This window comes from Microtus oregoni, unplaced genomic scaffold (genome assembly GCF_018167655.1).
Source record: "Microtus oregoni isolate MIOR12 unplaced genomic scaffold, Mior012 000001F_ref0000356, whole genome shotgun sequence".
NCBI lineage: Eukaryota > Metazoa > Chordata > Mammalia > Rodentia > Cricetidae > Microtus > Microtus oregoni.
The window spans coordinates 3,842,198-3,856,039 of record NW_024543060.1 but is presented as its reverse complement, the minus strand read 5'-3'; the positions used below and the strand labels follow the sequence as shown (position 1 = coordinate 3,856,039).

At 49.8% G+C, this 13,842-nt stretch overlaps 1 protein-coding gene across 4 annotated transcripts in view; it reads left to right on the top strand.

The window, feature by feature from the left end:
- Msra (methionine sulfoxide reductase A) overlaps positions 1-13,842 on the top strand; it is a 317,284-nt gene extending 303,442 nt beyond the window's left edge. For all 4 annotated transcript variants that reach the window (XM_041673412.1, XM_041673436.1, XM_041673421.1 and 1 more), the window contains exon 6: positions 13,076-13,842. In XM_041673412.1, coding sequence (XP_041529346.1) covers positions 13,076-13,240 — 165 coding nt within the window. In that variant the 3' untranslated portion in view covers positions 13,241-13,842. The remainder of the gene's footprint in view (positions 1-13,075) is intronic.

Here is a 13,842-nt window from a genome sequence, read left to right as displayed (position 1 = left end):
GATTTAGAGGCCCAAGCCTTTCATTCTGGGCCCTGGCCAGTGCAGTGTAAAGTTATTCCGATCACAGCTCATGGGGGAATCTCTGCGTGCAAGCTGGCCAGGCTGTTGCGATGGGCAGATGGACCCTCGCCCAGGGCAGAGGAAGTCTCAAGGGAGGTTTTAATTCCTTCATATGGAAACGAGCACATTTTTTTTGTCTTAATCAGTGAATTAAAAAAAAAAAAAACAAGGGACCAAGTTTCATTTTTAATTTTAGCTTGGCATAGGAGAATTTTAAGAAGTTGCAATTGCTTTTCACGCACATTGCCACTGAAAGTTGATTCTGTGTGTTCCAGAATATTTCCCCAACAGTTCTGCAGATAGAGAATTGTAGCACCATTAAATAAAGCATGTATCAGCACCTCTGGGCAGGGGTGTGTGTGCACTGTACCCTGCATGATTTTCTCTGAACTTGGTCTTCACTGCGTTCCATATCTGCTGTACAGAAATGGCACCTGCAGGCTGCACAGGCCTTTCAGCCTTCTGATGGAGGCTGTGTTCCTCAGAGCACAGACATGTTAGACAATGGCCGTGCTGAGCAACATTTTGACTCTTAATGAAGGAGAAATTTACTGATAACAATAAACAGACTTTATAAAAAAAACATAATGGCATAGTTTTTGATAACTTATGGAAACATGTGTTTGGTTTTCCACTCAAAAATTCTCAAATATATCTTAATTAAATCTCTAACCCACACCTATTAAAAAAACAAGTTTCTGAGTTTCTGGGACTATAAATTGGTCAAGTCTGGTTCCCTGACATTATGAGTATAGTTGAAGAGGGACAGAAAAAATTTCCTGAATTAAACCAAAGGTTGCTCCCCCTCTCCTTTCTCTCTCTCTCTCTCTCTCTCTCTCTCTCTCTCTCTCTCTCGGTATCTCTCTGTGTCTCTATTTCTGTGTGTGTGTTTTATGTGCATGTAGGCAGATAGATGTATACACAGATAGAGATTTTATGCACAACAGAAACATTGTATTGTAGCTATAGAAGCAGGGAGTTCGATGGGACCATACTAGAGTCTTCGGGCCAGATGTTATGCATGGATATAACATACAACTTTAGAATAGACCTAGAGCTGTCAAAAGGTCAACAGTGAAAGCCAACCAAGTAAACCAAGCAGTTACAAAATGGTCAAAAGCCAAGTGTGGTGGTGCATACCTTTAATTCGAGCAGAGGCAGGTGGCTTTCTGAGTTCAAGGCCAGCCTAGTCTACAGTGAGTTCCAAGAAAGTCACAGTTACACAGAGAAACACTGACTTGAGAAAGAGAAAGGAAGAAAGAAGGAAGGAGCTGAGAGAGCTGGAGAGAGGCACAAGGACCTGAGTTTGATCCCTCATTAAAAATGCTAGACATGATGATGACATTTGTAATAAATACCAGAGAAAGGTGGGTCCCTCGGTCTCACTGGCTAGCCAACCTAGACTCCTGGTAAGTTCTAGGCCGACAAGAAAACCCTGTATCTTAATTTAAAAAAAAAAAGCCTGCAGAGTGACATGCAAGGCTGTCCTCTGACCTCCACATGTGTGTGCACGCACAGACGCATGTGCACCTGGACACACTCATGCACACTCATACAAATATTAGAGAAGACAGCTCACCTAAGAAGGTATACAAAGGGTAAAGAGTAAAGATGTGTCCAAAATTGTTATTAAGAAGAAGAAAACTAAAGCTAATTTGGTGTTCCCTGTCTCCCAGTTAGAATGAATACGTTCACAATTCTGACCGTTCCTGGGGCAAACATAAGAGCCAGGGTCACTCACGAACATTTTAGGTTTAGTCCAACTAGTACCACCGATCGGGAGAACCACTGGGGGACATTTTACCCCACTGGGTACACATTAACATCGCTGGTTCAGAAGACCCACACCCACATTTCCACCCAAGAGAAAAACGGCGTGTGCTCCCAAATACTCGTGGCATCATCTTTCATTGTAACCACCCAAACTGTAGAGAATGGAAGAGGGCAAGCGGCCTGGAGACACAGACACCTAAAGAGGCGCTGTTGGGTTCAGGAGACAAGTCCAGAGTGCAATGCTTTAGCATGTCTGTGCTTTGGAATTGAAGATATTCGGAGGTGTGGATGCTGCCTCAGAAGCAAGGACTCTCTAACCTTCTTTTGTCCCCACCCCAGGCACCCAGGGAGGGGCTGTCTCTGAAGTTCCCTCACCAGAGGGAGGAAAGTTCTTGCAAAAGAAATGTCATTCTCTTAAGCCCCCTTCCTAGGAATCTCATCAAAGAGCAGGAAAGATTAGCCACTGGCAAAGAGACTCAAAGTCCCCAGCCCAGACAGACTTTGATCTGTTCTTCTAAGGGTATCTCTGAGAGGTCACCCAAAGACTTTATCTCAGTCAGAAGTTAACTTTGTTCAAGGTACAATGCTGTCCCTCACCATGCTCCAACCTGCCTCCCCAGGAGAGGAACTTTGTCCCAGGCCATCGTGTGCTCTTGGGGATTAGTCGTTTCTCCGAAGACTCATTTTAGCCTTCTAAATTAGCCAACACCCCAGTACCAGCTCCATTTCCCTCTGGGAAGACTCCATCCACCTTCCTGCCCTTCTCTGAGTTTCTGTCTTGCAGCACTTCCATGAGCATGCGTGTGTGGATGGAAGCTGTTCACCTTCCTTTCCTGACAAAATGCTTGGTGTCCGTGGAGGGGAGCTTCCTTCTTGACCCCAAGTCAAGGACAGAGCAGGGGAATGGTAGAGTTGGAAACTACTCCAGCATGGACAGAACATAGATAGAAATAGCACAGAGGTAGAAGGCTTACGGCTTCTGAACACCCAGGCAGAGACCAGTCATGGGCCACAGGGAGAAGGGTTGCGACTGGAGTGCCCCTAAAATAAACAGTGTGGATTCACTGTGGAGAGACCCGATTTTAGAGTTCTCAGGTTTTATCTCAATTACTCTTCTCGTTGCTGTGGCCATGTTCACCAAGTATCCGACTAGAAGCAATTTAAAGAAGAAAGAAGGGTTTGTTTTAGCTACAGTACCAGGAAGGGAGTACCTATGGTCCACCACCAAGCGGGAGGAGGTCTCAGCGAATAAGATCAGGGAGGCTGCTGATCACATTCTTTCCAAAGTCATGTAAAAAGAAGTGAACAGGAAGTGGGGCTGGGTGGGCAAAACTCAAGGTCCATCCTCAGTGAGCCACTTCCTCCAACCGGGCTCCACCTCTTAGAGGCTTCACAGCCTTCCCAAATGGTGCCTCCAGCTGGGAACCAAGTGTTCAGACATTTTACTTTCAGATCACAACACATGGTTTCACATGTCCATTTTGCAGAAGACATTTACAAGACAAACATTGAAGTAGAGCTTACTAAGTATGACTTTAACCCGACTATTGCAAACATGCTGAAAAGAAATCAAGTCTGAAGAGTTAAAGGAAAACATGGAAACAATAGCTCATCAAAGAGGAAGAGATGGAAATTATAAAGTAGTTGGGATGGTGGCACACCCCTTTAATCCCAACACTCAAGAGGCAGAGGTAGGCAGATCTCTGCAAGTTTGAGACCAGCCTGGTCTACAGATTGAATTCTAAGACAGCAAAGGTAATGTATTGAGACCCTGTCTCAAAAGTAAAGAAAAAAAAGAAAACAAAACAAAGAACCAAATGGATATTTTGGAAGTAAGTAGAACCAGGTGAAGAGTCCAAGCTTCAACCTTCAATGCAAAACTTCTCTTGAAGGAGAGGCCAAGGTGGCAAGAGAAAAGAGTGACCTAAAAGTCAAGTCAACAGAGAATTTCTAGCCAAAGATTCAAAAAGAAGCAAGAATGGACAAAGATGGTTGCATGGCTCTAAGAATAGTCAGCTTCCCATCACTGTGGCAAAATACCAGAGAGATTCCAGCTGAAATACTGCAGGTTTATTCTGGTTCATGGTTTCAGAGTTTTCAGTCGGGTCTGGTTGGTCTATTGCTTTGGGCCACTGGCACATGATGTCCAGGAAGGAAAAATAAAATAAAAGGAAGAGGCTGTCACCCTGTCCAGGGTAATCTGTCAATGGCCTGGGCTCCTCCCAGTAGATCCTGCCTTCTAAAGGTTCCGCCTGGTCCATAGCCCTCTAGGCTGAGGACCAGGCCTTCAACATAAAATCTTTGGAGACTATTCAAGATGTAAACTATAGCAAAACTAACTGAACTGTAAGCTCTAGGGTTTTGGAAGACATGAGTCAGAGAAGGTTGACAGAGGGTTTCTCCATGTTTAACTGTCTGACTTCATACTTAGGGAAAACAAAAACCCTGGTGGGTAGCAGCAAAGGGTCTTTAACTGTCCTGTGACCCGAGGCCCTCCTCATTTTACTACCGAAAGTTCTGAATCCCGGGAACGCCCCCAAGGCCTGTGAACAACCGGCACAGTTGGCCAGTGTGTACTGTACAAACTGGGACCTGTCCTGGAATTGCCGAGATTCTAATGTGAGCATGAGACAGAGTACAGAAAAGCTCCCAGTTTTGCTGAGCTCGGCGCTCTTAGCTCTGGCAGCGGCCATGTTGCTTTGAGTCCTTTTCTATTCAGTCTCTTGGGATGAAGGATCTTTCCTTTCAACGAAATCTGCATTTCATCCCCAAGGTGAAAACTGGTGTCCTTGGCTCTTCTGAGAAAATGAGAAGTGGTTTCTTTTGTGTAATGAGTGCCAGGAACACACAAAAACAGAGGTTGTTCTTAATTGACTGCAGATATGGAAAAACAGATCATAACCCCTAAAGATACATAAAGCAGTAGGAAGGAGGGGAGGGAGGGTATGCACGCGCGTGCGCGCGCGCACACACACACACACACACAGAGAGAGAGAGAGAGAGAGAGAGAGAGAGAGAGAGAGAGAGAGAGAGAGGTGAGGGGGCAGTTCACACACAACTGAAAGCCACAGAAGGAAACTTGACTCAGGGATGAAGTCATTTGAATTCCTTGTGACAACCAGCAGATGTCAATGGCAGATCAAATCCAGAGAGGTCTTCAACCTTTGATCCCACGGTTGCTGTGACGGGTTAGAGATGGTGATGCACCGCCATCCAACTCTGAATCTTGTCCTCTGCCACCCAGCAGGAGGACACTCCTTTTCAGGCCCAGAGCTTAGATAGAGAAGGGGCTGATAACATCTTGATCCCCCAGGAAGATTGAGCTACAGCCGTGGGAAACACAAGAAGGCCACCCTCTTCCTCTGGGTCCCCACTTTAGTTCAGTCACTTATAGACCTTGATGCAGACAAGCAGGGAGCCCCTTGGCCTGAGTTCAGGTGACCCCTTTCTCCTGCGGCATGCTCCTTCATGCCACTGTGTTGTAGGGAGGTGGGAGAGCTCAGGACAGCGCTGGGTACTCAGGTGGGCTTGTGGAAATAGACTGGCAGACCTGCTACCTCTAGGGCAATCTCCTCTACTTTCCCAGTCCTTCTTCTGGGGCTTCTGGGCCAACCCATTTCCTGTTTTTCCTCCATAGCCCAGGGCTTGCCTTCTTCCTGCTTCTATATCTTCCAGAACATGGTAAACACATGATCACCACCCCCACCTCACCTTCCTTGCATTTGATCGTAACATTCTTCCTATCCAAGGGGGCCCTTCATGCCATCAGGGCTGCCACACCCATCAGAGTCCAAGTTCAGTCCTTCTTCTATGACACATCCTCCAACCTGGATGATCCTCTCCCACCCCCATACCCCCAGGGGATATTCTTTGTATCTCAGACGTTTGGAACTTGCCCTCTGCCTGAAGGTAGATATCCATAGTCATGGGACTCCGACCTGATGCCCAGGTCACCCAGAAGATGAGGTGGGGACTTAGATGTTGTGGGGGATGCTGGGACTAATGAGTCCTGTCCTTCAGCTGCTCTTCCCTGCTAGAACCTTCTAATTGAAGTTACTAGAAGCTGTGCCTAGCTTAGAGGATCAGAGGATGGAATTTTCACCTGTTGGCCATTGACTGCAGTGTATTTAAGCCTCCGTGGTGCTATTAGAGAGGGGCTTTTGGTATCAGTGATTGAAGGTCTGTGTGTCAGTCTGTCTCTACATGAGTATTCTCAACCTCCAGCCCCTCCCCTCCCCCAAGCTTCGCAAACTGGGGTCTAGGACAGAGAGCACAGACTGCCCCCCCCAGCGGTGCACGGCAGGGGGCCATCCTGGGTGGAATTACGAACCTGCCCCAGCAAGCTCTCAGATCTCAGCCACTCTGTTTTGCTGTACTTCAGCTAGTAAGTGCTCGTCTTACTCTTGCCTTCATCATATGGTCCAATGCCTTTCTAACCAAGGGACTTTGTCTTTCTTGGTCCTGCATCCTACACCTAGCACAGTCTGGGACAGTAACGAGGCTCTGTAGCTACCAGCAACCCCAAGGGCCCTCAAGTGCAGGTCGTCAGTCGTCCTACTGTGACCACACCCATTGCTTGCAGCCATTGCACCACAACCGCTATGCAGCCAGCTAAGGGAAGCTAGAGAGGCAAAAGCTAATTTACAGAGAGTACCAGGCGCTGCTGTCTTCCCCAGCACTTTCAGCGGCTCTCCTGCTGGGGAAGACTAGAGCGGAGGCAAGATACCCTGAGGGAACTGCTCCTCAGATGTCTCCACCCAGGCCCCCGCATGTGGAGCTGACCCTAGCAGTGACCACTGCTGGTCACGGTGGCAAAGGGGAAGAAAGGGGCAGAGTCCCTGCTGCTATAGGTTCCACCTGGGAACCAGAAGTCACTTTGCCTCACAGTTCATTGGTCAATGCACGTATCATGGGCAGCCTGAGTTCAGAAGCAGGGTGAGGGGTTTGGAAGACCCCTGTCACTGTCTGCCATACTCCTCCCCAAGGGCAGAGTTTCTCAGGTTGTCCCTGCCTCATGGGCCCCTACAGGTCATTTTTCTGTGTATATGTGTGTCTGTGTGTGCAGGCATACATGTGGAAACCAGAGAACAGCCTTGGGTATCATTTCTTGGGTGCCATGCATCTTGGGATTTGAGACAAGGTCTCTGGCTGGTTTGGAGCTCACCAAGTAAGCGTGGCTGGCTAGCCAGGGAGCTCCCGAGATCCATCCGTCTTACCTCCTCAATGCTTGCATGACAGGATGGGCCACTACACTGGACTTTCTCACGTGCGTTCAGGGATTCAGGTCCTCGTGCTTATGTGGTAGTAGGGCACTTTGCCAACAGCTGTCTCCCCAGCCCCCTGCTAATCATTTTTAAATACAGATTCCAATTCAGTAGGTCTGGCAGAGGCACACATGTAGGATTTGAGCAAGCTAGGGCCACAGTCCACACGCTGGTCTTCAGATCCTCTCTGGCTAAGCAAACAGCTGTGGTCCTCCCATCCTCCTCTTCCCTCCGTGCGGAGACAGAGCTCAGCCCATAGTATCTGTCGCTTGGCTTTGCGAGTCAAGGGGTCAGGAGACTCTGGAGTCACCTCAAGGGTGCAGAGGACAGAGGAATCGTCATGAAAGCAAGTTAACTGTGAATCTGGGGAAAGGCACCGCACAAGAATGCAGCATGTTCTCAAAAGCCAACTCCTCTGGAGATTGGCAAAGACGGGCCTTAGATTTGAGACAAAATTAGATGTAAATGTGTCACCTCCTTCTCTGCTCCCTACACTGAGGGCTCAAAAGGCAGAGAAGGGTGAGTGTACCCTAACTCAGCCTTGCCTGGATATCGGCAGTTTCCTGTCATTGCCTGTGATCTTGGAGACCTGTCCTAGCATTTGCCACGGCGATTGCTTGACTCACGCACAGGGCCACCCTTCTGGTGTACTACCTGTCCCTGCAGAGCAGTCGCCCTCCTGTGGCTGCACCGCTGTAACCAAGCCTTCTCTCTAACCGGCTGGCCTTCCTGCTCTGTGCCACACTGTCCCGCAGTCATGCAGACCCCTCTGCAGAGAGTGGACAGCGGCTGCTTGGCTTGTTTCTAGCAGTTTGGCTGGAAAGACACTCTGACTGCTTCAGAACCTCCAGACATCTTTTCTCTGTGTGTGGCATGTATGTGAGTTCCCTGTGTGTAGTGTTATGTGTGCATGTGTTCCTGGAGTTGACATCGGGTGCCTTTTTCAACCACTCTCCACTTTATTCACTGAAATAGAGTCTCCTGGTTGAATCCGGACTCGGCACTAAGCTACTCTCGCTAGCCGGTTTGCTCCAGGATCCTGTCTTTCTCCCGAGTGCTAGAATCACAGGTTCTGGGATCAGAACAGTGGTCCTCATGCCATGTGGCAAGTCCTTTATCCACCAATCCATCTCCCAACTCTGCTCTTCAGACATTCTGATGTGTGGCGTTCTGATCTCCTGGAAGCCACCTGGAGACTAATATTATTGACTGGGGCATTAACTTTGCTAAGCTTAAGCATGTGTATGCATGTGCGCATGCATGTGTGTATGTGTCTGTCTGTCTGCCTGCCTGTCTTCCTGTCTTGTGTGTGTCCCTCTGTGTGTCTGTCTGTCGGCCTTGTGTATGTGTGTCTTTCTGAGTCTCTCTCTCTCTGTCTGTGTTTGTGTGTCTATCTTGTATGTGTGTCCCTTTGTATGTCTGTCTGTCTCGTGTGTATTTCTGAGTGTGTGTATGGGTGTTTCTGAGTCTCTCTCTCTGTGTCTGTGTATGAAGAATCTTCGTGTGTGTCTGTCTGTGTGCATGTCTGCCTGCCTGTCCCCCTCCCCCGTGTGTGTGTGTGTGTGTGTGTGTGTGTGTGTGTGTGTGTGAAGGATACACCATAGCACAGATTTCAGTAGAAGTGAACCTGAAAGAAAGCAAAGCCAAGGATCTTTAGGTCCAGAGGGGGAAGGAAGAAGGGAGTCAGTCAGGTAGTGTACCTGCTACGAGCTCCCTGTGCCACTAGAAGAGTTGAGCCTCCTGCATCCCTCTTGTCCTGCTAAGCAGAGAGGTCAGCCTCCTAGAAACCAGACCCCAATTTCCTATGGACGTGGGATCACAAATTGAACTTCTGTTCTAGAAAGCTGGTTTTATGCTATTAAAATGTTTATGTGTACATTTACTATAGATAGATAGATAGATAGATAGATAGATAGATAGATATTACAAATAATGATATAAAAGTCTAATACTTAAGCCTAAATCCTTTTGGTCAGCAGAGATGGGTTTGGATCTAACTTCATGCTGCCTTCAATAATAGAAAGGCGAGGAGGTTTGAATCCCAGGTACCCTCTCTCTCTTTCCTGGTGAGTCTCCTCAGAGCCAGGGCATCTGCTTCTCCTCCTAAGCACCTCAGACTGTGAGGAGGATTAGGGTCATCTGTTTGGAAAACGCTTGTCAGTGATTGGATGAGCCTGCACGTTCGAGGTCAGAGCTGGCTCTGGGATTGGGCTTATTTCTAGCTGGGCCTGCTGCTACTCCACATGGCCTGAGCTGAGGGGTCTCTGGTCTGCTTTCCTGGGGATGGAGGAGCGGGTGGTTTCCATGCAGTGGCCCGGGTATCCTGGGTACTTGGGGAATGCCGGTGACTAATGATGAGTTGATTGGAATGGTGGCAGTAAACAGAATGAGCATACATATTTGTTAATTTTATTAAACAGCAGGCCTTGAAGGTCAGATGGGCCCGCTGTGCCTCTGCTGGACACTTCCTTACCTCTGTGGTGCTCACAGGTGTGCCTGGGGCTGAGGCCATCTGTCTGGGCCTGAGGTCACTGGGGTCGCCTGTGCCTAGAAATCTCTTCAGATACAGAAGAGGGGAGTAGGTGGAGGGGGTGGTCAATGAAAACCCTTCAGGAGGCTGAGGGGTGGGCTGTTTTTTTCCCCAGGGTAAAGACTTCTCGGCAGGGCCACACACTTCCTGTGTCTCTTCATCCCCTCAGGAGAGCAGTGAGTCTGGCACAGTGCCAACTGGACAGACAGGAAAACCTCTTCCAGTGGGACCCACGAGAGAAGGAAGGCCTGGGAGGTGCCCTGGGCCGCAGCAGAAAAGAGAGCAGGAAGGGTTGTAGCAAAAGCAGCACCCATGCCTTCCTGCTAGGTGTCACTCCAACTGGGGCTTTTAGTTATATCCCCCCCCCCCCACTTACAACATACATATGAATACAAACACCACCAGAAAGGGAGACTGTATCAGAGTCAGTGAGAGGAGAGAGGGAAGGGACTGGTCCAGCCAGATGGCACCCTCCTCCTGAGAACTGGTCCTGGCAGAGACCAGTGGCCGAGGAAGAGCTGCACCTGGTGACCCAGGCTGGGGCTGCCTAAGGGTCAGGAACAGGGGTTTGTCCAGCACAGGAGCCTCATGCCTGGCAGGTTTGAGCCAACCTCGTCAGTCTTTCTGGCCAGGACTCATTTCAGTGCCTGAAGGAGGGTCCAGTCTTGTGGGGTGGGTGGGGTTCAGGAAAGGGAGCTGACCAGCAGTCTGTCTCCCTATTGCTGTTTCCTATTGCTTCCAAGAGGTTTTAAGAGTGAAGCTCCTGCCATCTTGTGGCCGAAACTGGTACTCGCCTGAGTCCCGGTCCGGATGTCTTTCCCCTTCTCCCCCTTACTGCCAGCCCTAAATGGGAAGGGTAGCCTATGAGAACAGGAGGCTTCAGAGAGGTCTCTCCTCACAGTCCAGCCTCAACGAGCTTCTGGAAGGTTCCGAGTTTGGGATGGCCTTTCGTTCATACCAGGGCCATCATCTGTGAAAGAGAGGCTGTGGGTGGGCAGTAGGAGGAGCCAGGCCCTGTTCACCTTCCCAAGAGCAGACCCACCCACAGGAGGCAAAGAACAGACACATGGGTGACCTGGGAAGGGGGAGGGAACAGAAAATTTCCTACCCTCACCCCCTCGATCTCCCCACCCCTCGATCACACCGTGGCAGTATAATTGAGGCCCAAACAGGAGTCGCCTTCCCAGAACATGAAGCTCATATGGACAGGGAGGTTCAAGGGGAGGGGCAGACACCTCCACAGTGAGAGCACAGAGCTCTCTGAGGGCAAAGGCGTGTGTGTTTCTGGGCGGAGACCAGGAAGGTGTGGATGTCACTTGCTCAGGCCTTTAACTCAAGTGTGTAGACACAGCCACAGAAGGCAGAACTGTCATAATCACAGAGATCTAATCCCCTTTGCTTGCCCTGGGGGCCAAGAATTCAAACTCTGAACTTGGCTTTTTCTTTCTGCAAGCTCTCTGCCACCTGGAGCCAACAGCGTATTCACAGCTCAGGGCTGCCCTTTACTGCGATATTCCGTCCTTACCGCCACCCTGTGTCCCAGAGCCAGCTGCATGGCCAGATGCTGGTGGTGGTTTGATGGCCTGTTATCACTGCACACCCAGGACACGGGCCCATCCTCCTTGCAGTGAGGTCACCCTGACTAGAGTCACCATGCCAGCAGCCCAAACGTTCATCCTCCCGAGGCTCTGGTACCAGCAAACGAGCTAGCAGGGGTTTGAGCATGGACCAGAGAACTCTCAAGGAAGATCAGAGATGGCGTTCACAGAGGGAATTGGGTGTTCATGGACTCCTTTGAAGGCAGTTAGAGCAGAGACCTGGCAAAGCTCGAGTTTCTAGCATTTGGAGTCATCCCCGAACCCCAGAAACTTACTGCCTTGAAGCCTCAACAAAAAGTCCCTCCAAAGTGGCCAGGAGGACCTGTGGCAGAGTCACAGGGGAGCTGTCTGCAAGTGCCCGTACCCATCTGAAGGACTACGCCTTGCAAATTGCCATGCTTAGTGTCAGCCACTAGATTCTACTGTGGTTTCTCCCACGAGTGGGACAGAAAGTGGGTGGGTGCTGGCACTAGAACCTGGGCAGTGTGGTCCCCAGGCCACCCAAGCATGTCAGGATCGAGGCACGTGATCTCCTACACACTTTTTATATGGTTGATGACAATTAGACTTTCCTTCGGTGGCTGCTGTGAGCAGGAGAAATTAACACATGAAGTCTTTGCCCAGCGTCGAGCATATAGCAAACTCTCAAAACAAAAACAAAACAAAACAAAAATCCTGGCTGCCTGTGCATTGTGTGGTCCAGCTGCATGCCTTGACAAGGACCCTGGTCCTCGCTCTTTCCAGGCTTGCTTGGCCTGCGCATGCTGAATTTGCCCCCTGGTTAGGGGGACTAAGCCGAGAAAGCCCGAAGCAGTGGGTGACACTGAGAACAGAGATGAGATCCTCTGCCTGGCAGTTTTGAGGGTTCATCTCCGATATACCAACCGTAGCCCAGCCAGCACCCTCATCAACACACAGGCTTGGATGCTCTGGACTCAGCACCGAGAGCAAGTTTCTAAGGCCCTGTGTTCCAGTACTTCAGGGCACCTGGCAACAAGATAGAATAGGAGCACAGCTGAAATCCAAAAGGGAAAAGGCACTCTGCAGTCCGCAGGGAGTAATGTCTGTTTCCTAATCTGTCTCCTGCCCCAAATAGCGCCGCTCTCCTCCCCCGGCTTGTGTTGATGTGTTTCCTGCCTGGGGAAGCAGATGCCACCGGACTTAAACTGGGTCACAGAGGGCTGTGATGGGCTGACTCAGGCCCACAGGTCATGTCCTCTTCTGACTAGGATCTTCAGGTTCCTGCCTGAGAGCTCAGAGCGCAGACTCCAGGAACCATAGAGTGCAACCCTCTTTGTGAAGTGGGAGTGGGTGATGCCTGTTCCCGAGCTGGGGACATAGCCCCAGACTTGCCTGTCTCTCTAGTCCTCTTTTCTCCTGGAAAATCAGGAGCCTCAGGGTCCTGCTATCCTGGGGGAGGTTTGGAGCTGCCTTCCAAAAGTAGGGCTCCTGTCAGTTACAGGGTAGTGGGCAGAACATAAGTCACACAAACAAAAAATTTGACTCGCAGGCTCTAAAGCAGGTCAGGACACTCAGTGCCATGCCTGACAGCCTATGTTCAATCATCAGAGTGCCCATGGTAGGAAGAGAACACCGATGCTCACAAGTTGTGCTCTGGCCTCCACACGTGCATGCGCATGCGTGCACACACATAGTAAAGAGAAAATATCTTAAACTCTGATTCACACTCCATTTCAAGTACCAGTCCACCAAGGCAAGTTGGTAAGTACCCATGTATAATTATCTACCAGGAAAGGATAGGACCAGCACATGACCTAAGCCAGGTGTCCCCTACTGGCCACGCTCCCTCCTTCTCAGGAGTCCTGAGGTCTTTCCCTCTCTCTCCACAGGTTCTTTCAAAGCATGGCTTTGGCCCCATCACCACCGACATCCGAGAAGGACAGGAGTTCTACTACGCAGAAGACTACCACCAGCAGTACCTGAGCAAGAACCCGGATGGCTACTGCGGCCTTGGGGGTACTGGAGTGTCCTGCCCAGTGGGCATTAAAAAATAATCTCTCTCCCCGAAGTTGGCCCTGGAGGCTCCAGCAAAACCATGGCTGCTGGATGGAACGATACTGCTGTGATTCACATAAGCCAATTTCTAAAGAGCGCACACCACACAGGCATTGGCGGGAATCTGGTCACTCGTGGGGGTTTGATTTACAGGAAGTGCTATGACAAGCTGACAGATTGTAATTCGTCTTCTGTTCAGCCCGGGTGGGGGTAGAGCATGATATTTTGGTGGCTCATTTGGGATCTAAATGGAGGTGATGAATGCCCCGTGTCCACCTGCTTGGGCTCAAAGGGACACTACAGGTTCTGAGCAGGGGGAGGGTTGGGAGGGTGTGGGGTACTGGGACTCCTTGGTCTATGCTGATGTACCTCACCCACTCCCCTGCGTTCAGGTGCCTAACTCATTAATTCTGCAGGCTCCATGAATCATTTGCTATAATGCTTTGCTCAGCTAACCCTAGAAGTGTGTAAGGGGTTGCTCTCCCTCCTCCCTCCTCTTCTGGTAGAGAAAAGACATGAGTGGCCTTAATGAAATCTAACATTGTGCTTACAGCTATGGAAAAGCTTGTTCTAATAAAAATCTACACTTTGGTAATAGCAA